The 27356-nt window shown below is 40.0% G+C and overlaps 1 protein-coding gene across 1 annotated transcript in view; it reads left to right on the top strand.

Moving 5' to 3' along the window:
• The window catches only part of DCAF13 (DDB1 and CUL4 associated factor 13), a 31704-nt gene extending 13134 nt beyond the window's left edge, over window positions 1-18570 (top strand). Inside the window, exons 7-11 of the mRNA XM_060775700.2 lie at window positions 3401-3483; window positions 4392-4556; window positions 9007-9142; window positions 16879-17042; window positions 18315-18570. Of these exons, the coding sequence (XP_060631683.2) occupies window positions 3401-3483; window positions 4392-4556; window positions 9007-9142; window positions 16879-17042; window positions 18315-18402 (636 nt within the window). The 3' untranslated portion in view covers window positions 18403-18570. The remainder of the gene's footprint in view (window positions 1-3400; window positions 3484-4391; window positions 4557-9006; window positions 9143-16878; window positions 17043-18314) is intronic.
• Window positions 18571-27356: the final 8786 nt, after the last annotated feature.

The raw sequence follows: 27356 nt of genomic DNA, 5'->3' as shown, positions 1-27356 counted from the left end.
TCCCTGCTGAAGTTAGACAGGCGCCCTCCTTGATGGCCTTTCGTAGGAGCCTTAAAACATGGCTCTTCGAGCAGGCCTTCAACTGAGTGTATCATTGGAACGATACTGGAATGAATTATGACTATGAATTGACTATGACCCCAGGATCTGACGAAGCGGATTTTTAGTATATGTTATGTAGTAGTAGTTTGGTATGTACTGTCGTGATTTGCTGTACACTGTCTTTTCTATGTTGTTGTTCACCGCCACGAGTCGCCTTAGGGCTGAGAGTGGCGGTCAATAAGTGCAAGTAATAAATAATAATAATAAATAATAAATAAATAATACAAAATATACAAATGCAACACATTGAGCATTAAAATCAAATAAAACATATAAACACAATTAAAACTGTTAAAACATAGCACCTAATTCTGCAATTGTTGTCCATGCTGCTTTGTTTATGTAGATTCCATAAATGTATATTGCACTGTGGTTATGCTACTTCCTGAATGCCTAGTTCCACAGCCAGGTCTTTACTTTTTTCCTGAAAGCCAGGAGGGAGGAGGCCAATCTAATAACTCTGGGGAGGGAGTTCCATATCCGAGTGGCCACCATGGAGAAGGCCCTGTCTCTCATCCCCATCGGTCGTGCCTAAGAAGGAGGTGGGACCGAGAGCAGGGTCTCCCTGGTAGATCTTAACACTCGAGCTGGTTCATAGGGGGATACGTTTGGACAGGTAAGCTGGTACAGAAGCTTTTAGGACTTTAGAGGCTAAAGGCTATACATTATTATTGAAGCTGCATTAGCACCATTGAGTGAGAAGTGTTCCTTTTTATTAGAAAGTTTATCTTTTACATCCCAGACTTTGTAACTTTGTAGAATAATATCCTGAGCACAGAAAGGAAGAGTTCTTTAGAAGATATACTTCCTGTTTTACTTGAACCTCACATTCTCTGAATGGCACAGAGTCTCAATCCATGTACTGGTGGCTTGTTTTGCATATGTTTGCAGGCGATATAGGAGTCCAAAGTCCTTTTCTGCTTAAACTGTTGACTGCTTCTCCCTTCACATTGATTTCAATTTCCTGCCTAACCAGCAATATGTGTTCTCCATTTGATCAAATACCTTTTAATTAGTCAGGAGAAGATTAGGAAATAAAAAGGACAATTTACAGAATAAAATGAAAACATCCAGTAAGGACTCTGGTGGTATCCACACATCTTTTCCAATAGAAAAGAAAAAGCACAATGCAAGGTTCAAGGAAACAAACAGCTCCCAACAAATTTTGGTCTGGGAAAACAAATTAAATTATCCAACTTAGATGACCACAAAATAGTGAGTCTCTGAGGGTAGTAAAAAAGCTGTATTTTAAAAAAAATTCACCAAGTGACTGTGATTTGGATAGTTTTGTATTAAAGCCCCCAAAACAACTAAAAACACCAACAAAAACAGAACCAGACAGATCGGACCATAACATCTTTACAGATTATAAAGAAAATGCAAACAAAGCTTAAAATAAAGAAATCTGAGTAACCTGCTTGGTCAAGGCCAGGGGCTACAGATTTAATGGTGGAAAAAGCTAAATGGCGCTGTGTTCCTAAGCAACCAGAACACCAAGAGGAGGCTTCCATGCAAATGAAAAATAGATTGACATTACCAACGCAAACAGTAAAAAAGAAACAATGCTAGAGGGAAGTGATGGAGTTCTGGAGCAGCATGAAAAGGCAACCTTCCTTCTTAAACTATTTAAAGGCTATTTTTTCTAGAGAATTCAACAGCAACAAATTGAGATTCATGAATTCAATCACATTAATCAGATTGATGAAATTAGAGTAGCTCTAAATTAGGAATTAAAGAACCAGTGAACAATATTATGATTTGGGTAATATTTTAACACCCAAACTATAGTAAATTTAAATAGCTCAATTCATATAATTTGTTTTTTAAAAATACATGTAATGGATATGATTCAAAGTCTTGATTCAAACAGAATGAATTTAATTAATGGTGAATTGTTCAATGCAAACAGATTGAAGTCCGTTACCAGTACATTCATAAATACAGATGACAGTAGCCGAGGAGTCAATTCACAAAGCAACAAACTCAAAGCAAACAGAAGATGAGCAAACATGTCACCAAGAAACCACAGAAAGTGGGAAGAAAATAATGTCACAAAGTTTAGGGAGCAGTTGTAATGAACAATTTAAACATTTTAAACAATGGAGTTGGACTCAAATGGGGAGGGGGACTTACTAGGATTTGAAAGAGGCAGAATAAACAGTGAAAGAAAGGCTTCAGAAAAATGATATGTGGAAAGATAAGATGTCTAGCAGATTGTTTGATATGGACTCGTAGACATGTTTTAAGGAGTTCTTCAGATTTTAGGATTACATGCCAATGAGAATGATATTTAACTAGAAAGTGAGCAGAAGGATGCTGGAATCAGAATGGTATCTGTGTTTTTTAAAAAACAAAAGCTTCAGTAGAGGTAGAAATCCCACTTCTGGATATGATTAAATTGTTCATAATTTGCAGAGGGAGGTGCCACTGAACAGAAAGAGTACAGCCAAAAGCTCTTATAAAAAGAAGGATATGGATTATCCAAAAGCCCACCCCAGGGGATAGTCCAATTTCAGCACTGATTTTTCTCGCATTAGTCCCTAGAGGAGGATATATAGCCCTTAGGGATATGGATGTGCATAGACCAAAGGAAGCATTAAAACAGGCTTACGAAGGCTTGGCTTTAGTCATACATTCAACCATTGCTGCATCTATGTTTGCTAGAGCAGCCATGCTATGGACAGAATAATTTTTAGGACATCAATTTCAGATCCTTACACAAGATGATAGAACGAATTCAGAAAGACTTGCAATTTTTAGCAGAAGCAGGGCATGATTCAGCTGTGTTTGCAGCTAGCAGCATTACAGCTATCATAGTAGCCAGGAAATCCGTGCAGCTCTGACATTGGAGGCAGATAAAAAATAATCTAGGTCAAATTTAGGGTACATGCCCCATGGAGGACAAGTCCTATTTAGAGAAAAAGCCTTAGAAAAGATGTTGGTGGAGAGTAGGGGGGAAAAAGTTGTGTCCTACAATTATTAGAAGAAAATAATTATAGAAAAAACAGTTACTCTTTTCAAGGAGGTAGAGCTTATGCAGGCCAATGTGAGACTAGATTTAGAAGATCACACTAGATTTCAATACAGCAAAACAGAACAGGAAAGCAAAGTTAATATAGTGGCTGCCAACACTTTTAACAGTTAATAGAGGGTGACCATTTCAGGACAGTGTTGGTTTTGAGATTCTTCTCTAAGAGTCATACTGTTGCTGTGTGTGCCTGCATTATATATCTGGATTTTTAAAAACTGTAATATATTTTCCTTAACTTGATGTTCTGTTGAATTAAAATTTCCTTAGGTTATTTTGGACATGAGAACAAATACTCTTTGCTGGAATCCCATGGAAGCATTTATTTTCACTGCAGCAAATGAGGACTACAAGTAAGCATTGTCTCTCTGTTGTCTAAAGTTGACATATTTAAACTGAAATGGAATTCAAAGAACCACTTTATTTAGTTTAATAAATATTTAATGTACAGTATTTTTCCCAACTTTTCTTGTGTGGATCTTGACAGTGGGTAACAGTGCATTGTCATAAAAAATTAAATATACATCATCATTGCAAAACATATTATTTAAAAAAGCAGTAACACCAGAAACAAATTTCTGTAAGGTGATCAGATTGGTCAGCTTTCATTTATATCAAAAGTACATGAAATAAAATTAGCCTGGACTGACATTTAAATATGCTGAATAAATAGAGCTTTCAAAAATTATGAAACTATACATCGGCTTAATTTCATGTATGCCACTCATAAGTAAAGTATATTCAGTAGACTCTTAGTTAACCAGCATCCATGGATGCCAGATACATGTAGTTTTTAACTAATACTATACCCCTGACTATACCATACCATAAACTCTGTATTGACTTAATATTAATATTACAATACAGTAATTAAAAGCAAATAAAGACAAGTTTAACTTAGTGTAAAAGAGTTTTACTGTTTTGCTGTATTATAAAAATAGCTATTTTTTGCCTGGTGCTTGAGAGTTCTGGCTGCTTGAGTTCCAGTTAATGGAGAGTCTATGGTGTTAACGTACTGATGCATTATTGGAGCTAATGAGTGTTTGGAAAGTTTTTTCCCAAAATTAATGAACTTAGGATACTATTTAAAAAGCAACTATAGTAGTTGCTTTTTAATTGTTATGATGAGAAAAATGTTTTTTAAAGTTAACTGATTTTTTAAAATATCAGCAATATGAAAATACATTTAATTATATAAGGATTTGTCTAAAATGGTTATACCTTTGTTAAATTAAATGTAATGCCTTTATTTCATTTTCAGCCTGTATACTTTTGACATGCGATTTCTTGACAAGCCTTTAATGATTCATATGGACCATGTATCTGCAGTCCTTGATGTGGATTACTCCCCTACTGGGAAAGAATTTGTGTCTGCCAGCTTTGATAAATCTATTCGCATTTTTCCTGTAGACAAAGGTCGTAGCAGGTCAGTGATTTTACAGTTAAGCCTTTCTTGAGACCCCCTTCCCCTTGCCACCAGTCTTAATGTTCTCATTAACTTGTTAAACACGTTGATACCCTTGAAAGATACAAGTTCTTTCTCCAGCATGCAACTTGCATTTTAAAAAAATAATCAGTTGTTCGGTTTGAAGTTGGATAGTTGGGTTTTTCACTTTTTCTTAGAGTTTATATTGTAGTGTACAATTTACTAAAATACTTTGCTTTGCTCAGTCAGTATCTCTAATATTAGCACATGCTTCTTTTTGGACAGAAACCAGAGAAGTACTTCAGCAAAGCGCAAGGGTAGATGTCTTCACTGTGTCTGGTTGTGATCCCCAGGTTGTGCCAGACAGCTTTCATACAATTTTATTTCTAGCACTCACTTTTTGCTTGATATTCAAGCAGTGCTTCTTATAAGTCAGAGCACTATCCAGAGTGCCTCCCAGGTATTTTGGTGTGCTGCAATGCTCCAGTGGGATTCCTTCCCAGGTAATCCTCAGAGCTCAAGATGTTTGTCTGTTCTTAAGATGAAAAGCACATGTCTGTGTTTTAGATGGATAAGGAATCAGATGGTTTTCTCTGTAATAGGCAGTAAGAGCACCTAAAGCTTCAGAGAGCTTCTGTTCAACCATTTCAAAGCTCCCTGCTTGAGCAGTAATGGCACGATCATCAGCATAGATGAAACTCTCTCTGTCCCTTCTGGCAATGGCTAATCATTTGTGTAAATGTTAAACAAGCTGAGACGAAGGGGATAACATACACCCTCTGAAGAAATCTTGCCAAGAAAATCTCATGATAGGTTTGTCTTAGGGTTGTTGTAAGTCTTGAAGGCACACAACAACCGTGGTCCTCTTACGCATAATTAGGGTTTAAGGTATAATATGCTTTTAAGAGTTGTAGCGAAAATTGGAAACTACATTAAATTACAGTCAGTCGAAGTAAAAAACCTCAAATAAAAAAATTGCTACTGGAAGCTGGGAAGATGCGAACACAACGATGGACAGGGTATAGGGATTTTATCTTTGAAGATCCCCACCGCTATCACCAATTGCGAGGAGGTGCTTGTGTGTTGCTGAGGTTGGCAACGGCAGACCCTAATAATGGAGGTATTTTATCTCAGGCACTTTTTAATCTCACCGCTGCCACCAATTGTACAGATGTGGATGTTATGGAGGGAATTTACCTCAGGCCTCAATTGTGTAGAAGAGTATATTATGGAGAAGGCCAATTATTATTTGTAAATTAAGGTAACTGCCACCAACGTGAGGTATTTGAGGTACCACCGATGAGATCTGGCTCTACAGACGCAGATTAGTTGAGATGAGATGGTTTCCAACAAAAGATAACAAGTTTATTGTGTACAAAGCTTATGGTTGCAGGCTGTTAAATAACTTATGGAACTTTGAATATCACGTGGTTTATAATACTGTCCACTCTTCCAGATAACACAGCTTGTGGCTAACTTTCACTGAGGTGAAACTCTCTAGTGAACAATGTTTCACTACTATAAATAGCCTTTCAATTTGATCTTCCCTCGATCAAATCTCTGATCTCTAGTCCTTCCTTAACTAGGGATCTTAACTAGGCTTCCTTTAGTCTTCTTTGACTAAAGAATCTGGCCAGGTTTTTTTCTTCAGCCCTCCTAGACTGAAAAACACCAGCCGCTCAAACACAAGCCTCCCTCTCAGGCCTTTCCAAGCCTCTCTCTGCTGCTTTTTTTAGAACGCCCATAACTTTTCCTGCTTGGCTCCGCCCACTTCTCCCTCTCATGAGCTAGCCAGCCTCGTCTCCTTGGCAACGCTCACTGTGGATTCAAACCAGATGACTCCAGTTTTAGCTACTGTTACAAACACAAATACATACTCTAACAGTTAAACACAAACATAATAATAATGACTTCTGCACAGAAGCTAACAAAAAAATCACATTGGAGAATCTAGAGATTCTGTGAGAGGTGTTCTATTGGATTAAAAAAACCCCACTTTCTTGAGGAATGTAACTATAAGTGTTGTGCTGAAGGCCCTAGGGATTCCTAGAGAGAACATTTCCATCAAATCCGTGAATAATTAGATCTGAAAAAGCCGAACCTGCAAATATGGAAAGCTGACTGTAATTAAAATTCCATTAAAAACAATATCTTAACCTCTTGCCAATTCAAAATTTCGTGATTTCCCTAGGCCTGTTTGACATATCACTTTGAAAACATGAGCCTATCCTATAAGTAATACATATATTTGCCCTGTGGCTAGCACATAAGTACCGAAAACCAGACCTCTAAAGTTAATTAGTTTAATCAAATTGGTTTCCATCATAGTCTTAAGGATTTGGAAGTCATTGCTTATTCTGTGCTCCTAATGAAATCCTGAATGTGAAACGTGAGATGCCAGAAGAAAGAAGAGGCGCTCCGTTTATTAAGTTTGTTAAGAGCCTCTGGCAAGTGGACCAGATGTTTGTGTGATTAAATGAAAGAACCAAGTTATTCACCCATGTGCTATTGTATTTTAATTCTCCTCAAACAGTGACTCTTTCAATACCTGTTAGAAGAGCTAAAGATACTAGTTTAAACAGAAATTGAAAGAATGAAAGAAAGAAGCATTATCCAAATGTCTGCACAATTATTTTATTTTAAAGTTCATTTTAGAAGAATAGGTTAAAATTGTTTGACAATAGCAAATTATTTTTTTCTTTTTAAGCAAGTGTGAAATCATTGCAGACATACATTTTAATGTTAACTGTGAGTGAGTGACTTCAAGGCAATGGTCTACTTTTTAACTTGATGAACATATTTAAAACTATATCACTAGGTGCCATCACTAAATGGCTGCCATTGGGAAAAGATGTCAATTTACAAAAAATCAACAGGGAACATAAAAATATCTGTAATATGGATAACACAAGAGGAGGGATTCTGGTTTTGCTATAGCGACCCTCCTTGTGAATAATTAAAATAAACTAAATATGTATTTTATTCATTGTTATGAGCTTTATTTTGGTATAGAATTTTCTTCAGTTAGACCAAAGGTTCTCAACCTTTTTTTGGACCAGGGACCACTTTGATCAGGGACCACTCTCCGACATTAGTACCAAAAGGGTTACAAATTAGCTTTGGTCAACTTTAGATTTGGTTTGGTTATTTGCGGTGCTGATTCAGAAAATTGCATTGGATAGACCACATCAGCTCTAGTTTCTGATACAGAGCATATGCCATCCAGTAGTTGCCATCTGCTTGCCCACAGAAAACCATATTTAATAATCTAGAGCTTCGGACCTTATTTTAGGTCTCGTGGCCCACGGGTTGGGAACCACTGAGTTAGACAAGCTTAAGTACATAAGAAAAAAGTCTCCATGTAAGTCAGAGATGTGCACAGTGCCCATTTGGCTCCTGGGGTTTTGTGGCCCTATGGGGGTTCAAAACATTTTTTTTTGCCAAAATTGCTGCACACTATAAAATGTCTCATGTGAAAGCAATGTGAAAGAAATTTTTGCCACGTTTGGCGCCCCTCTGTAATTAGTGAGGGTAAAAAAGGTTTTTTTTATGCTGTCTGCTACTCCAGACATGGTGTGAATGTCCTAGCTTTTTATAATTGCCCACCCAGGAGCAAATATTATACATTATTATTATTATTATTAATATTATTAATATTATTAATAGTATGTGTAGATTATTTATTGTTAAACCATAGAGTTGAATAAAGATAGCATTATACATTATGGTACAAGTACAAGTACAAACAAAAGAATGCACTTTAAGAATATACTGCATTGTTAAGTAACTACGGAATAGCTATGGAAGAAATATACTAAGACTATACCAGTATTTATATCTAAATATATATATTTAAAGTGTTTAATTTCATCCAAAACAATTACTGTTTTGTGATGTAAGGACTTCTCCTTTAATACCCTTCTGTGTAATAAATTTTATTGCCAGTGTGAACAAACAGGCAGCTTACTCAGTCAACCTCTAATGTGATATGAGCCAATTAATGAAAGCCCAAGTTAACTAGCTTACAAAAAGCATATCCAGCTAATAGAAACCATTCCATTAAGTCCACTGATCTTCTAAGACCATACTGTGGTCTTAGGTTGAATTGTGTCATTTTTTGAGTAATAGTCCTAACTGGGTGTGGCACTCTGTTAGTCACAACTAAAGAAAACTATTAGTTGACCAAGTGCCTAACTAAACCAGATCTATATCAAGTTCAGGATCTGTATCTGATATTATCAACTGCAAAACCGACTTGGTTTGTGGAAACATAAAATTTAGCCTGGACTGTTGACTAATTATTATGATTACCCATGGGTCATGTCAACAGGTCGTCAAGTTGAAGTATCTATGTTTAACAAACTATTATCTACTGTAATGATTAAAATGGAAGAAAATTCTAATATAAATGTTCTGACTTGGTGTTTATGCCAATCTTGACTTATTTTAGAGAGGTCTATCATACAAAGCGAATGCAGCATGTGATAACGGTCAAATGGACGTCTGACAACAAGTATATCTTGTGTGGCTCTGATGAAATGAACATTCGTTTGTGGAAAGCAAATGCTTCTGAAAAGCTGGGTGTTGTAAGTAAATCTTAATTTTATGTTTTTAAAGAAAAATAGTTAAATATTGAAAAGCAGAAAAGAGTAATCAATGTAAAAATATTAACCCTCATTTGAAATACATGTGTGAATATGATACACATCTGCAACCATTATGTTGTGATATTTACATTACAATTCATAACAGTAGCAAAATTACAATTATGAAGTAGCAACAAAAATAATTTGATGGTTGGGGGTCACCATAACATGAAAAACTGTATTAAGGGGTTGCGGCATTAGGAAGGTTGAGAACCACTGAACTAGAGGGATGATAGTTCTCAGTAGTAGCTGGTCCCAAATAAGATGAAGATATATTTGGATGCTGCTCTTCTCTGGGGTCAGAGCACATGTACAATGGGATCTTTTGGAGTTTTAGTAGATATCAAAATCCATAGATACAAGTATATGGGCTGCAGAGATTATTTTAATGATAGACAGGGTGGCATTTCTTAGATCCTGTTACATGCCATGGTTTCCAATCTTGACTCAGTAGGAAGGGTGCAATCATAAATACAATGCATGACTCATATGCCTTTGTACAGGTCATGTATTTTATCCATTCTTTTTGTGTGTGGAGGTCCCACCCTACTTTCATCTCATGAATTGAGCTGCTGCATGTTTGTGTTTAGATGTGTGGAACAAGAATAACCCACTGATTTAATATATTGAATAAATATTGACAAGTATATCTAACGATTTTGTGTTCCATTGGTCCTCATGAAGGTTTTGTATGATTAGGTATATAACTAAGCATTAGACATAGTTATTAAGTTCTACTATTTAGCTTGAGACTGCTTCTAGAGTAGGGTTTCTCAGTCCCTTCAACTTTGTGCTATGAGAGTTCCCTTCAACTTTGTGCTATGAGAGTGGTCGCTAGTGATTGCATGAAAGATATATATGCATGCAAGAGTCTCTAAAATAGAAAGTGTCCTGAAGACAGTTTTAAAGAATTATAATTATCAGTACGAAATGCTTTTAGTGACTATCTCTCATTACAGTATTCTGTGGCGGGCACATACTGAAGCATTTTGCTTGACATTTTGGATTATACCTAAACACGCTGTTTAGTTTGTGGCTTTCATAGTTGATGAATGCTTGTTTGACTGGTAGGCTGTACTTTGACACTGGGGCTGCCCAAATATTCATTAGTTCTGACATTCATGTTTCCTCTGCTTCTTTAATGTTTTTGGCATTGCACTCATTACGTAAAATCAGTGGAACACTCAAGCAAGAACAGCATCTCTGCAAGAGCCAGAGGCATTTACCCTGTCTACACTCCACTGATGATTAAGCCTATGATATTTTGGATAACCATTGCAAAGATAAATGTTAAATCTCATTGTAACGATTTCAGGAATACCTTTGCTCGTATTGATAATCTGCTACTTTCTAAAACAAATTTTATTTGGCTGTGTTTATGCAATGCAAATTTTATAAAGGTGTTTTTTATTGGAAAACTTGCCACAACATAACATTAAAATTCGTTACATAACATATACGTTTTAAATATATACTGTGATATTCTTAATAATGACTTCAGTGTGCAGTCTTGTAATCTTAGATATTCATATTTACAAAGAAAATGCTACAGTGATGTAGTGGTTTTGCATATAAGGTGAAACTTCAGGACAACGTTAATTGGCTGTTATTATTAGCATTTACTAATGCTCTGAAGAACTTTATTATAGCAATAGATAATGAGGGTTTTAAAGTAGGACTTAAAATATGTTTCAGTATGGGCCTCTATGGTTCAGAGTTTCAGAACACCCTATTCCATAGCCCCCTACCCAATTAATTATTTTTTTTTTGTAAACCCCCATCATCAATAGTGTCATCATTCCATGTCTACTGAGAGTGCTCAGTCACCATAGAGCTGCCTTAGGGACTCTTTCAAACTCACAATTCTTCTTTCCTCAATATTTTTGCAATCCTGCAAACCTTCAGGTTTATCTGAGCATCCAGGTATCTCTTTTCCGTAAATAAATGGTGCCATTGAGACTACCTAAGGAAACTGGTGATAATTCATGTCGTATATGATTATCGACTGAATTTGATGTCCCTGTCATGAAGTACTGTATATATTCGAGTATAATCCTAGTTTTTTAGCCCCATTTTTAGTCTGAAAAAGCCCCCCTTCGCTTATTCTCAAATGAGGGTTCTGGCAGGAAGGTGTGAGGCTGAAAGAAGGGCTTCTTTCAGTCCAATGCCTTCCTGCCAGGACCCCTCAGCTCTCTGCACAGCAATCCAGCTCTTCTTCCTCTCCTCCTCTCTTGCTCAGTGCACACCTTCTTTTCTCCTCTCTTGTGCAGCGTGCGCCTTCCTCTCCTCTCTTGGCGGCAATCTTTCCCACTTTTCCTTATTCATTCATATACACAGCATTTTCCCTAAAATGTATAGTTAAATAAACTATAGTGATTATAGGAAGGATACATAAGCACATTTAGATTGAAGAAGGTTAAAATAATGATTTAATCGAAGTTGGATAGTCTCATCTTAAATTACAGTTTTATGTAAGTATTTAAAAACATTTAACCTACTGTTGCCTCAATTAATATAATTTTATTTTGAAATTTACCAGTAGCTGCTGCATTTCCCACCCTCAGTTTATACTTGAGTCAATAAGTTTTCCCAGTTTTTATGGTAAAATTAGGTGCCTCGGCTTATATTCGAGTCGGCTTATACTCAAGTATATACAATAATAGTATATGTAGGCAGGAGTGGCCATAGAATCATGAAAAATGCATTATCCCTGCCTTTGGTCCTGACCAACATCTAGCCTTTGTTCCACACAGGGGAAACCCGTTGCACTGTGGCTCTGAAGAATATGCCTTGCTTACTATAGTGTTATTTTCTGTTACTACAGATTAAGCATCCTATAGGTACTGTGAGTCTCAATAAAGAATGCAAAGTGTTCCCATTGCAGCCTTTGTCTGAATATGCAGCTTTGGTTCTGAAATAATTTAAAATTGATGTCTCTGGAAGCCTACTGTACTGTTTTTGTCTGCAGGAGAAAGGTTGTGTCAGCTACCATTCTAAATGTAATTGCCTTTAATTAAAGTGAAAGCCTTTTAATTTAGATCCATTGACAATGTGCTCAACAAGAATGTCTGGAATGCATTGCTGACTAAACAACTCGTTATGGGATAATTTGATAATACGAATAAGGAAAAATACTTTCTTTTAGCTGTATTTCTTTCCTGTAAATTTCAAATAATGGTGAAATACATACATCTATTCTGTTTGAGAGCTGAGACAACCCTAATTGAGCATCTAGATGTTTAATATTGACATTTCTAGCTCTCTGATATTTCCCCATTCTTTTATCATATTGAGATCATTAGATATGGATACATTCAGATTGCCCCCATATTTTTTAATTGTGATTTCTGAAAAAGAATATAATTTATTGAAGTACTTTCTACAAAAATAAATTTCAAAGTATCGAGGGGGAAAATAATGTGTGTATTCGCCTAATGAAAAGATGAGCATACTTGATTTCAGAAGTGGGGTGATGACATCCCTGTTTCTGTCCTTAAAACTAGAGTTATTCAGTTTTAAAAGAACAGTATAATGAAAAATAAGATGCTACTAGCCATTTGAAAGTACTGCAGATTGTCCTAAAATATAAACACAAATTTTCTTGTGCCAAGCTTGAATGTGGTGATTTATCTGTATAGAATTGGACCCAAATGTTCTTTTCTTGACAGCCAGTTAAATGGAGGTAATATTTTAAGTGTTTTATGTGTTTTTCCTATAGCTTCATAATCATCTTTCAGAGGACCCACAATTTTATTGGGTCATTCTTGATGGGGAAGAAGAATAACCCGCTTTCTCAGTTTGCAAAATATATCTGGAACATGGCCATACAACCCAGAAAACTCACAGCAACCCAAAATATATCTTGTTATCTTTAGAATAGTAACCAGAATGTGTTTATGTCTATTCCTGATGAAAATACACTATTTAGGGTGCGTAGAAGTGCTTTTGGGGAGTTTCCGCAGTTTTTCATGGCTTTTCTTTGAGTGGAACACTATTTATGGATTGCTGAGTGAGTATGACCCAATGTATAAGAATTGAGATGTTGCTTCAGGCACTTAGTGAAAAATCCAAAGTAAAAAAGGGGTGATGCTAATATATGTATATTTGATGTATTTCCCTTGGTTGGCAGAAGACAAGCAAAACAGACATTATGTAAAATTCCTATAATAGTTATTGGTTGCTGTTTTAAGTAGTTGTGTGAAAAATACGATACAACAAAGGTACTTGCATCTTTAAAAGATAGTTTATTTATTTATTTATTTTTTGCATTTATTGACCGCCCCTCTCAGCCCGGGGGCGACTCGGGGCGGTGAACAACAACAGAAAAAGACAGTGTACAATAAATCAGGACAATACAAACCAGACAATACGACATAACATATACTTATACTAAAAATCCGCTTCGCCAAGTCCTGGGGTCATAGCCAAAATTCATAGTCCTAGTTCATTCCAGTGTCGTTCCAAGATACACTCAGTTGAAGGCCTGCTCGAAGAGCCATGTTTTCAGGCCCCTACGAAAGGCCATCAAGGAGGGCGCCTGTCTCACTTCAACAGGGAGAGTGTTCCACAGCCGGGGGGCCACCACCGAGAAGGCCCGCTCTCTCGTCCCCGCCAGACGTGCCTGTGAGGCAGGCGGGACCGAGAGAAGGGCCTCCCCGGATGATCTCAAGGCCCTCGTGGGCTCGTAGGCCGAGATGCGGTCTGCAAGGTATTTTGGGCCGGAACCGTTTAGGGCTTTGTAGGATAACACCAGCACCTTAAATTGGGCCCGGTAGCGGATCGGCAGCCAGTGGAGCTGGGACAGCAGGGGCGTTGTATGCTCTCTGCGTCCAGCTCCCGTTAACAACATGGCTGCCGCGCGTTGGACTAGCTGAAGCTTCCGGGCCGTCTTCAAGGGCAGCCCCACGTAGAGAGCGTTGCAGTAGTCGAGGCGGGATGTGACCAAAGCGTGTACCACCGTGGCCAAGTCAGACTTCCCAAGATACGGGCGCAGCTGGCGCACGAGCCGAAGCTGTGCAAATGCTCCCCTGGTCACCGCTGAAACCTGAGGCTCCAGGCTCAGCGATGAATCCAGGGTCACACCCAAGCTGCGAACCTGCGCCTTCAAGGGGAGTGCGACCCCGTCCAGCACAGGCTGTAACCCTATACCCTGTTCGGCCTTGCGACTGACCAGGAGTACCTCTGTCTTGTCTGGATTTAGTTTCAGTTTGTTCGCCCTCATCCAGACCATTACAGCGGCCAGGCACCGGTTCAGGACTTCGACAGCCTCCTTAGTAGCAGGTGGGAAGGAGTGACAGAGTTGGACGTCATCTGCGTACAGGTGACACCGCACCCCGAAACTCCGGATGATCTCACCCAGCGGCTTCATGTAGATGTTAAACAGCAAGGGGGACAAGATGGAACCCTGAGGAACGCCACAGGTCAACGGCTGTGGCGTTGAACAGGAGTCCCCCAGCAACACCTTCTGAGTACGACCCTCCAGAAATGACCGGAGCCACTGCAGAGCAGTGCCCCCAAGACCCATCTCTGCAAGGCGCCCCAGGAGAATACCGTGGTCGACGGTATCGAAGGCCGCTGAGAGGTCCAGGAGCACCAACAGGGACACACTCCCCCTGTCTAGCTCCCGGCGCAGATCATCCACTAAGGCGACCAAGACCGTCTCGGTACCATGTCCCGGTCTGAAACCAGACTGTGCCGGATCCAGATAATCCGTGTCTCTCAAGAATACCTGGAGTTGTGAGGCCACCACGCTTTCCATGACTTTGCCCAAGAAGGGAAGATTGGAAACAGGCCGAAAGTTGTCCAATTTAGTGGGGTCAAGTGATGGTTTCTTCAACAGCGGCTTTATAACAGCCTGTTTGAGGCTCGCTGGAATCTTGCCTTCCCGAAGGGAGGCATTAACCACCACCGTTACCCACTCGGCCAATCCCCCTCTGGCCTCCTTCAGAAGCCAGGATGGGCAGGGGTCTAGGATGGACGTGGTGGGTCTCATTCCTCCAAGTACCTTGTCCACATCCTCGGGTTTCACAAACTGAAAAGAATCCAACAAAATCGGACAAGCAGGTGCTTGTGTCACATCCACAGAGACTGCATCCAATGTGGTGTCCAGCCCAGCGCGGATCAAAGCGACTTTGTCTGCAAAGAACCGAGCAAATGCTTCACAGCGCGCTGCCGAATTGTCAGGGCTCCCACCTGGAATAGGGGGAGTTAAAAGACCTCTGACAACCCGGAACAGCTCCGCCGGACGGTTTTTTGCAGACGCAATAGTGGCCGCAAAGAAAATTTTCTTTGCGGCTTTTATTGCCGCGGCGTATGCCCTCAAAAAGGACACAAACCGTGTTCGGTTTGACTCGCTTGGGTCTGAGCGCCACACGCTCTCTAGAACCCTCTTCTTTCGCTTCATCGCTGCCAGCTCCTCAGTGAACCAAGGGGCTGGTTTAGCTCGGTTACTCGAGAGGGGACGTTCCGGAGCGATCTTGTCAATAGCCCTGGTCATCTCCCCATTCCAGAGAGCGACCAAGGCCTCGACATGATCACCTACCGCGGTGGCGGGAAACTCCCCAAGAGCCGTCAGGAATCCACTCGGATCCATTAGCCTCCTGGGGCGGACCATCCTAATGGGTCCTCCACCCTTGCGGAGGTTAGGGGGCGCAGTGAGCCTAAATCTAATCAGGAAGTGGTCGGTCCACGGCAACGGAGAGATAGACAACTCCTCCACACCGCCACCCTGCTCCCATCCCTGGCAGAAAACCAAGTCCAATGTGTGTCCAGCACAGTGGGTGGGGCCAGTTATTCGTTGGGACAGCCCCATGGTTGCCATGGCGGACATGAAGTCCTGAGCCGCACCTGTGAGGGTTGCCTCGGCGTGGATGTTGAAGTCCCCCAGCACAAGAAGCCGTTGGGACTCCACCGCCAGGCTCGAGACCACCCCCGCTAGCTCAGGTAGGGAGACTGTAGTGCAGCGAGGTGGACGGTACACTAGCAGAATCCCTATTCTGTCCCGGTCACCCACCCTCAGGTGGACGCATTCAAAATTTGTGGTCTGCGGGATGGGGCTCCTGGTTAGATGGATGGAATCTCTATAGACCACTGCGACACCGCCTCCCCGTCCTCCGGCTCTTGGTTGGTGTTGCACGGAGAAACCTGGAGGACAGAGCTGGGAGAGGTTTACGCCCCCCGCTTCATCCAGCCAGGTCTCCGTGATGCACGCCAGGTCTGCCCGCTCCTCCAGGATTAAATCCTGGATCCAAGTTGTTTTTCCGTTCCCTTCATAATGTCATTTACTAAATCAGTATAGCATTTCCCATCTTTATTCTACAATTAGGGGGTGCAATGCTCAAGTTTGCTCAATATTCCATGTTTGTTACCTCAAGTGACTGTTTCTAACGGAAGACTTACTTAAAGTCTCTATGAATTTGTCCCCATCTTTTTCCTTCATTGCCCTCTTACCTCTCAATCCAAATAATCCAGCTTCTAGAGACTGGGTGTAATATCTAATTTCTGGGATGTGATTATTATTGGTGATTATTTTTTTTATAGTTATGCTGTATGGATTTACATAATTAGTTAGCCACAGATCTTCTACTTCCTCCAGGATCTTTCTGCTGATTTGCCTTATGGGATATATTGTTGTTAATACCCTACACAGTTTTAAGGTCAGGATCTATTTTTTCCAGATTGTTCCTCGAGAGCAAGCAGCTATGAACTATAATCGAAAATTGAAAGAAAAATTCCAGCACCACCCCCAGATCAAACGAATAAATCGCCATCGTCACTTGCCAAAGAACATTTACAGCCAGGCCAAGGAACAGCGGATCATGAGAGAAGCTCGTCGACGAAAGTACGGTTTGCTATTTTTTTTGTCATAACCTGAATGCTGTGTTGAGCCATTCTTTCAGTCAGCCAAAGTAATTTCTGAATAAATGTAGAAGGAGGAATGGAATCATGCAGCCCATGGGTTCCCAGTTTTCTGCCTTCCAATGCTTTTCACTTCCCCCAGCCATGGTTTTTTTTATTAGAGTCGCAAATCACTGCAGCCCCTTCCTGCTGCATCCTCTACTTGTATTTTTATTTTTGCCTCTTCTCCTTTAAAACCAAGCAATCACGTTTTTTTTATTCTTCCAAATGTCTTTTTTGTCAGGTGTCCTGGAAGCAAAGACTTTTGGAAAGTGCAACTGGTCTTTTCTAATGAGGGGACACATAGCTGCCATCTCTTTCTAAAATGCTTTGGAAGGCACATAGAAAGGGTGACCACACGGATTTCCCATCACATTTTCCCATGTCTTTGCTCCCAGAATCTCTGAAAAGAAGGAAAACATGCAGAAAAAAGTGGCATCCCCTTCATTAGAAAGATGGAGGTGCTTCCTTGTCTTCTCTTCGTCCAGTGGCTGCTGGGAGAAGAATGACAAGCTGCTCTCCTTGCCATCACCAGCACTTTTTCATCTGGAAATAGGGCTGGAAAACTGGTGCAACCATCTAAGAGTCAGAGCAAAGTCAGATATTGGCACTAAGAGTCAGATATTGGCACTTGGCTGTGTTTGACCCTGATTTAGTGAAAAATTGTTAACTTCAGCAGTGGAACAAGCTCCTGAGACATTTCTACAGTGATTTCTTAAAGAATCTTTTTTATTCTAATATTCTTCTGGTAACACATTGAGTCCTTTCCAGGCTTGATTCTGTAATGATTTGCTGAATTCATTTGGTTTGCCTGAGTCATTAAGGTAGAAAATGCAGGCCAGATTGGTGACAATGATTTCTTGTGTTCAAAGGGCTAGGGGAAAAAGAACAGTAAGTATTTCCATAGTCCAGATATATAGAATATTCTGAGAAAAACATATGGGAATACTGAATTTATTTTTCACATTCAGCTCTTATTTTACTTGGATGTTGTGTTTCTGAATTTCTGTCCATGATTATAAACTTGGACATAATCTCTCAGAGTTAAGACCCAAAGCATCTCACACTGAAAAGGCAGTACAAACAAGAATTTTCTGCTCCTTGTGGGATCATTTGGAAGCAGTGCAGTAAAACAGCCTCAGTACTTTGTCCCTTTAATGTGTAAGTGATAAAACCATGATTTAAACAATCTAAATGTTGATATTTCTCATTCTAGGGAACTGAATCGCCAGAAACACAGCAAGCCTGGATCTGTACCACTTGTACCAGAGAGGAAAAAACACATCGTGGCTGTGGTGGAATAATGCTTCGTAGGACTACCAATTATATTATTTGCATCTTTAAGGGCATTGTGCACATCATATTGATATAGCATATGATTCTTCCAACATTTTACTTTTAAAAAGGCTTATATCTTTTCCCATTGTGTAAAAAGTATTTTTGGAATGTTGTATAAATTTTTTTCTAAGGAATTTGGTCCAGATGTATTGTTTCCATGGCTGGGAATAATATCTGTCTGGGGTCGCATTTCTTTCTGCTCCACCAATGGTATACATGTTATGTTACTTGAGGAAAATACCCACAGGATAGATCATACATACAATGGAACAGGAATGGGGAATAATATTTGGATGTAACAACTACTCTGCTATGGCATCCAGATCTGGGAGTTTCCTTGCTGCTTCCTTTCCAAACGGGGAACACAGAGCACCCTCCCATTTTCTGATATGATTGGAGATAAATAGTGTGGATACTGTTGGCCTTCCATTGCTTAACAACTGTACATGTGAAGGCAATCTAGGAGCCTTAGTAGACCCCAAGTTGAACATGAGTCAACATGTGATGCAGCAGTTTCAAAAGCGAATGCGATTCTAGGATTCCCAGGTGTTTTGACCTACAACTCCCAGAAAAACTAGCCAGTTTACCAGCTATAGGATTTCTGGGCGTTGAAGGCCAAAACATCTGGGAATCCACAGGTTGAGAACCACTGACATAGACGACTGGCAATCTTCCACAGAAGTAAATGAATAAGCCATCCTGAAAGACCTATCAGAACTGGCTTCATAATATTATTAGTTCAAGAGATAATGCTTCACCTCTAGGAAGGAATGAAAAGGACCCCTTTCTAAAAAAACCCCTGAAGAACTCATTACAGTCAGTGAAAAGAGTACTGAGGTAGAAGGAGCAATGGTTTCAGTCTTTATAAAGCAGGTTGCTATGTTCCTCTGGCTTCCTTGAATTCTGCAGAAGGCAATTTTCCCAGTATTTCAAGAGCCTGTTGGTATTTATAGAGATTTGAACTAGTCATGCATTTGCTAGCGCTTTCCTATTTTAATGCTTGTGTGCAGGACACTCAAGGGATGAACTGAGCATATAGCTTCCTCTGTAAATCACCCATTCAATTCTCTGGTAATGACTCTTGAATTTCTCATTATGTATGTTATTCATCCACCTACTCTACATTGTACCAGCAGCTACTTGTTCCTTATGTTAATTGATAATAAGGAATAATCAGCTTTTCCAGGATAGCTACTTCTCTAATTTATAGGACTGGGTTAATGTTTTCCATGTGAGCATTCACCATCTTGTATTTTAATTGTTAGGAGAAGAATTAGGATGGTCTGAATGTTGATGTTCCAGAGGATGCCATAATACAGTGGTTCTCAACCTGTGGGTCCCTAGATGTTTTGACCTTCAACTCCCAGAAATCCAAACAGCTGGCAAACTGGCTGGGATTTCTGGGAGTTGTAGGCCAAAACACCTGGGAACCCACAGGTTCAGAACCACTGCCATAATAGGTAAAGCAGGGAATAGGAAGCCCCAGCCAAAAATGCTCAATAGTCAGGAATCCTGGGAATTGCAAGCCCAAATATCTGGAGGGATGTAGTTTGAGGATGCCTGCCCCAAACCTTTCAGCCCTTATGCCTAGTTGGAAATAACAGTCTTTTTAAAGTACAGAAAGTATTGCATTAAAATTAATTATAGTTTGCGGCTGCAGAGATACTCGCAGGAACACCTCAGCAAGCAAAAGTCCAAAAGTGGCAGGTTAAAACCTGGAACCTCTATCAGTGGCTGATACCAAAGGAGAAAATCCCTCCTGGGCACAGAGAAGATTGGGTGACCTGGAAGGCGCTGAACAGACTGCACTCTGGCACCATGAGACACAGAGCTAACCTTAAGATATGGGGCTTCAAAGTGGAGTCCACAACATGTGAGTGTGTTGAAGAGCAAACCACAGACCACTTACTACAATGCAGTCTGAGCCCTGCCATTTGCACAATAAATAAAAGCCAAAACATCCATATGTGACACTTTAGTTTGTAGAACAGATAGAAAGGGCCAATTTTCACTGTTTAATATTTGGGAGTGGGGGAGGGTGCGTGCATGCATGTACTCTTACATGCGCAGATGTATATTCAGAGGTGAAGCACTGTTGAGAGAAGATGGAAAACAACTAGAATTCTAAAAGCTGTTTCATAATGTTATGAATGTTTCCTTAGTTCACTGGTGTGGTATTAATTGGAACACAAAGAGTTCATAGTTCTCTGTCACTTCTAAAATCTTAGATAAGTCTTTTCCCCATATTACACTGTACAGACTCTGTACTGTATTGGCCATGGCCAAGGTCTAGATTGGCATCTTATTAGTTCAGTCTCTGCATAATGTGTGTGGATCAGCAATTTTTAAAGCAATACTAACATTTAATCAACAAAATGGCTTGCATTTCCACACATGATGGTTATGCCCAAACCTTTGAAACTCTGGACAGATGCTTTCAAAGCAGCAAAAATAATCAAGCCAGCAAGTTGTAAAGGAGTAAAACCTCTTTCTACTGTTCCTTTAGTATGTGATGACCAATGACATGATCAACAATGCCTATTACTATGTCATTTACAAAGAAAACTTGTAGTAAAACCCTTAACAGATGTATCTTCCATGAATGAACATGACAAAAACCTATGCTTATGATGCTTATGGCTTGTGTTAGGAAAAGTATTTAATTCAGCAAATTCTGCAGGAGTCTACTGTATACCATGCAGCTGTGGACAAGTCTACATAGGGACCATCAAATTCACCATTGCCCAACCACAAATCAGGGAACATGAGAGGCAGTGCAGACTACTTCAACCAGAGAAGTCAGCCATAGCAGAACACCTGATGAACCAACTTGGACACAGCATATTATCTGAGAACACAGAAATGCTGGACCACTCTAACAACTACCATGTCAGGCTACACAGAGAAGCCACTGAAATCCACAAGCATGTGGACAATTTCAACAGAAAGGAGGAAACCATGAAAATGAACAAAATCTGGCTACCAGTATTAAAAAAAACAACCTCTAAAACCGGGACAGTAAATAAAGAGACACACTCAAAAAAGGGGGAATTCCTGACATGAAAGAATCAGGGTCAGCTAACACCTCGCAACAACGGATTCCACCAGGCAGGAAAGAGCCAGGCTTTGAAGCTGCAAGGCCATTCAGTGCTAATAAAGCTGGCCAATTGCAATATTCATGCTTGCCTCCAGCAGACAAGAGTTCTTTCTCCTACCCTGGACATTCCACAGATATATAACCCTCACTTGCCTAGTTTCCAACAGACCTGAGGGTGCCTGCTATAGATGTGGGCGAAACGTCAGGAGAGAATGCTTCTGGAATATGGCCATGCAGCCTGGAAAACTCACAGCAACCCAGTGATTCCGTCCATGAAAACATTCAACAACACATTAATTGTTGGTTCATTTTTTGTATTTTTGTGGGAATTCAATTTAAAAAAATGTTTGCCCTCTACCCTAAGTTCTATTGCTGAATTTTTTAAAAAATGTGGTAAATGACCCGAAACTCAATTTGTTTCTGGGTTTACTCTTAGTTCAAAGTATGTCTTTAGCTAGGGTTGAGCTGGAATTTATTTAATTTTTTTATCTAATTTATATCCCATCTTTCTCCCTATACAGCAGACCAGAGTGTTCCAGTAAAAAAAAGGAGATCCAATGAATCTGGATCTGCTTACCCATTGTTAGACCATGTATATAAGTCAATAACCTGAATACCACCAAATCAATAAGGTATAATTGTACAATTACAGCAAAGTATTTTCATATTTGGGCCTCCTGATGGTACAGTGGTTTAAACCGCTGAGCTGTTGAACTTGCTGACTGAAAGGTCGGTGGTTTGAATCCGGGGAGCAGGGTGAGCTCCTACTGTTAGCTCCAGCTTCTGTCAACCTAGCAGTTCGAAAACACGCAAATGTGCGTATATCAATAGATTCTGAAGGTAGCATCACTCTATGCAGGTTTAGAAATGGAGATGAGCACCATCCCCCAGAGTCGAGGAAACCTTTACTTTTACCTTATTTTCATATTTAATTTTTAATCAAATATTGATAGTTAAAAGTTCTCTAGAAATCTGGTTTCTCTTAAAATAGTGTGCAATTCAAAATACACACTTTGGTCTATACTGAGCCTTTTCTTTGTGCAGAAAGGATAAAGCGAAGCAAACTCCCTTCAATAAAATTAGTGTTAGCAGACTTTCCATAATATGACTACAGGGACACTCTTCAAAGTGCAAGAACTCGGATAATTTTACTGGAATTAATCATATCTATGATTCAGATACGATTGGTCTTTTAATGTAATTCTGTTCCAATTAAATTTGCCTTTTGAGTGTGCCAACTGAAATGCTGTTTTGTCAACATTTACTGCTCCTGTCGGGAAACTACTTTGTGACATTAGATTTCTCTTGGGAGGTGAGGGAGTAGTCGTCTGAATCAGTCATACTATTATTGTAATTATGATGGCAACAGATGGAGTTAAAACAGCAACAAGACTAAAGCTAAAATCCTGTACCCACTTAATCTAGGATCAGGTGTCATTTGATTCAATGGGGCTTGGCTTTGAATAGACATTGATGGGATAATGGTGTGGAGCGTTTAGAGACCGTGCTGCCGATTGAAATGAGTGGTAGGGTTCCCCGCAGTGTTGTTGAAATGAAAAGAGAGTAGAGAATGGGCAAACTCACCAGTTTTATCAATGACAATACCTTTTAGTGATTATAGTTTCCAAGTGCTAGAATCAATAGGTTGAAAAAATATTTTATGGATTGTAATGGAATTGCAAAGATATTATTTGAATTGTAATTAATTTATATTAATTTACACTTAATTTATACCAGGATGTTAAATGAACTACATCCCTCCCATGCTGGGCCTCCAGGTAACACAGCGGGTTAAACAGCTGAGCTGCTGAACTTGCTGACCGAAAGGTTGACGGTTGGAATCTGGGGAGTGGGGTGAGCTCCCGCTGTTAGCCCCAGCTTCTGCCAACCTAGCAGTTTGAAAACATGCAAATGTGAGTAGATCAGTAGGTACAGCTTCTGCGGGAAGGTAACTGTGCTCCATGCAGTCATGCTGGTGTCATTTGTTCCATAGTTGGTGGTGGTTGGTGGTGGTAGACCTGGCAGTTGGCGATGGAAGGGTTAATGTAAGTCTTAGTTCTAAAGGGTTGAGTAGTTTGTAAGTAACAGTTCACAGGTAAAACCAATAAAGGGTGGAGGTTGGAGCTGGGTGTTGCTGGATTTAAGGAGCTAACCTTGAGACTTATCTTTAGGAGAAAAGTATCTGTTGTATTTTGGTGGTGGATGCTGCTAGTTTTCCCCCCAGGTCTGTTGGATTTTTCGGTATCCTGACCTGTCTCCTGTAATCTTGGAATTCTGGAACCTTGAACCTTTGGACCGGCTTTTGACTACGGTATAGACCAGTGGTTCTCAACCTGTGGGTCCCCAGGTGTTTTGGCCTACAACTCCCAGAAATCCCAGCCAGTTTACCAGCTGTTAGGATTTCTGGGAGTTGAAGGCCAAAAACATCTGGGGACCCCGGGTTGAGAACCACTGGTATAGACTCTTGATCCCTGGACTTTGTTTATTGAACCCTCGGCATTTGACAATTGGACTGGACCCTTTTGACTACAAAGTTATTTTTGCTATCAGTTATTGTTTATTCTGTAGCTGCGTGCTATATTTGTGTTTTATATTTTGGACTATAAAAACAGCCAGCAAGTAAGTGCTGTTTTAATTAAACTGTTTGTTAAAACTGGGAGTTTGATTCATCTCTACCTAAAGAAGGCAGAGCCCTTGCAACATGACAGCTGGCCACATGACCTTGGAGGCAATGCCGGCTCTTCGGCTTAGAAATGAAGATGAGTACTAGCCCGCAGAGTTGGACTCAACTAGACTTAATGTCAAGTCCAATGCAAACCTATTATGTTTTCAATATTTATTTTTGATTTCAATTTGGTCTAATGCATTTTTTCCTCTGAAGCATAGTAAAAAAAATAGTGATAAATCCAGCTCTTCATAAATTCTAATGGCATGCTTGTATTGCTTGAAATATAATTTAGAATTCCAGGAACTTTTTCATGGCTAAGATACCAAATGAGAGCCATAAGAGAATAATGACTTTGCAACACCAGCTTATGCATGTGTTTACTCAAGCAATGCTCAATTCACTGAGTTTTCTCCGAGGTGTGCTTGTAGGTTTATGGTGGCAGATGGTGTCTGTTAGGGGAAAATGTGCGGTCTACTTTAATAATATGGTGTGCAAATTAAGGGTTCAAGTGTTTGGCACATAAGGCATGTTTTTGGCAAGAACTGTTTGCACCAGACTTCAATGTAGTCTTGATTTTGACAGATAATTCTGCTCTTCTCATGACAGTCTTCTAAAATGATGGGCATGTTAAGTGTTGAACTATCAATTTATTAAGTAGGTACAGGACTCTCCCCCCGGACTCTCTATATATTCTGTCTTACTTTTTCTACACATATACAAGGTAACTTAAATAAAACATAATGTAAAAAATCTAGTAAGTATTTATGGTAAATTAAGCAGACAAAAATCTCCCTCTAACCATTAAAATAAATTTTGGCAGCTGCCAAAATGTAAGAATGTAAGAAAAATAAAGAATGGAACAATCTGTACCCACAAACAAATCCTTTTGGGGGGTTGATTGAGTGATTGGAATTTTTATTATTGGCCCACACAGTAAAACAGATTTTAAAATTTTGCAACAATTTTGAAATTTATTTATTTATTTGTTTTTTTTTTTTTGGACATTTATATCCCGTCCTATCTCGACCTCCGCAGAGGGACTCAGGACAGTTGACAACAAAAACATAAATATCCATCTTAGGTAAAAACAGTATAAAACAGTATAAAAACATCATAAAAGTCCACAAAGGCCTGATCCCACAGCCAGGATTTCACCTTTTTCCGGAAGGTCACGAGGGAAGGAGTGGATTTGATTTCACTTGGGAGGGAATTCCATAGCCGAGGGGCCACCACAGAGAAGGCCCTGTCTCTTGTCCCCATCAACTGCGATTGCGATGGTGGGGGGACAGTGAGCAGGGCCTCCCTGACCTTAAGGTCCTAGGTAGTTTGTGGCAGGTGATATGTTCAGACAGGTAAACTGAGCCAGAACTATTAATATCACAAAACAAAGGTAAAATGGGTTGCTGTGAGTTTTCTGGGCTGTATGGCCATGTTCCAGAAGCATTCTCTCCTGATGTTTTGCCCACATCTACAGCAGGCATGCGGGCGAAATGTCAGGAGAGAATACTTTTGGAACATGGCCACACAGTCTGGAAAACTCACAGCAACCCAGTGATTCTGGCCACAAAAGCCTTTGACGACACAAAGGTAAAATAGATTAGGGCAGTTTTGCCTTCCTGTCAGAAGCTGGACAAAGATGGAACCTGGCTGATTTTCCTTGAGAAGGAACACCATAGTTAGGATGCTTCCACACAAAAAGTACTTATCAATGTATCCACTACCCTAGTTTTTGGGTCGCTGTAGCTTGCTATAGGGCCTTTGCCAAGGATTGCAAGTTTTGGGCACTTTTATGGGAGGTAACGGCCACTATGCCATCCTCTGGATGCCAGAACATGGAAGCTGTGTCCATGGTTGCACTTTATTCTAGATGGAAGCTTGGCTCACATTTTTCAGGTTGAGATGAAAGACTGGAATTTGAAACAGCTTATAACACCACATGAACCATTGTAAGGTTGTGTAATGCAATTTTTCTAAGAAAAGCCTGGCAAAAGATAAAGAAGTATGCTATCAATGAGTTCGCATATTTACCCTCAAAGGAGGAGATTTAAATAAACCGACAAAAATGGTGTACCAAGAAACAATTTCAAAAGACTTGGAGTCCTCGTGGACAACAATTTAAACGTGAGCAAACCATGTGACGCGGTGGCTAAAAAAGTCAATGGGATTTTGGCCTGCATAAATAGGAGTCCAGTGTCTAGATCCAGGAAAGTCATGCTTCCTCTCTATTCTGCCTTGCTCAGACCACATCTGGAATCACACTGTGTTCAATTCTGGACACCGCAATTGAAAGGAGATGTTGACAAACTGAAATATGTCCAGAGGAGGGTGACTAAATGATCAAGGGTCTGGAGAACAAGCCCTATGAGGAGCGGTTTAAAGAGCTGGGCAGAAGGGAAGGCTGAGAGGAGACATGATGACCTGATGTGATGAAATGATGTGAGACAAGTCACAGGGAGGAGGGAGTAGACTTGTTTCCTGCTGCCCTGGATTCCAGGATGTGGAACAATGTCTTCGAACTACAGGAAAGGAGATTCTACCTGAGCATGAGGAAGAATTTCCAAACTGAGAGTGCTGTTCAGCAGTGGAATTCTCTGCCCCAGAGGATGGTGAAGGCTCCTTCTTTGGAGGCTTTTAAGCAGAGGCTGGATGGCCGTCTGTCGGGGGTGCTTTGAATGTTATTTTCCTGCCTCTCGGCCTGGGGTTGGACTGTATGATCCACAAGGTCTCTCCCAACTCTATGATTCTATGACTTGAAGAGCAGTAGAGCAATTTTGTTTTCACATGAGAGGAATATGTCCATTAAAGAAACTATCAAACCTGATTTGTACTAAAGGGAGAAATGTTTTATGATCTTAATTAGCAGAAAATTAAGAAGGTTTGGTAACAAATGTTGGGATGCTTGATAGCTTAGGTCATAGTTCTTGCCATGCCAGACTTGGCAATTTGTGGTACCACTGAAAACTTGTACAATGCTTATTCTGTTGCGTGCTGGGCCTGTAAAGAATTTCCTTTAAGACAGGACGTGCAACCTTTGCCCAGTGGGAAGCCAGAGGCCCCAAAGAGAAGTTCTCAGAGGTTTTCCAGCACAAATAGTCTTTAGATGGCATGTGAAGCATAACAGAGTTTGGAAATCTTTGGATACTCTTAAGACTGTT

The sequence above is a fragment of the Anolis sagrei genome, chromosome 4 (assembly GCF_037176765.1).
Source record: "Anolis sagrei isolate rAnoSag1 chromosome 4, rAnoSag1.mat, whole genome shotgun sequence".
In the NCBI taxonomy this organism is placed as follows: domain Eukaryota; kingdom Metazoa; phylum Chordata; class Lepidosauria; order Squamata; family Dactyloidae; genus Anolis; species Anolis sagrei.
The sequence above is the reverse complement of the archived record's forward strand: the minus strand, read 5'-3'. Positions and strand labels throughout refer to the sequence as shown.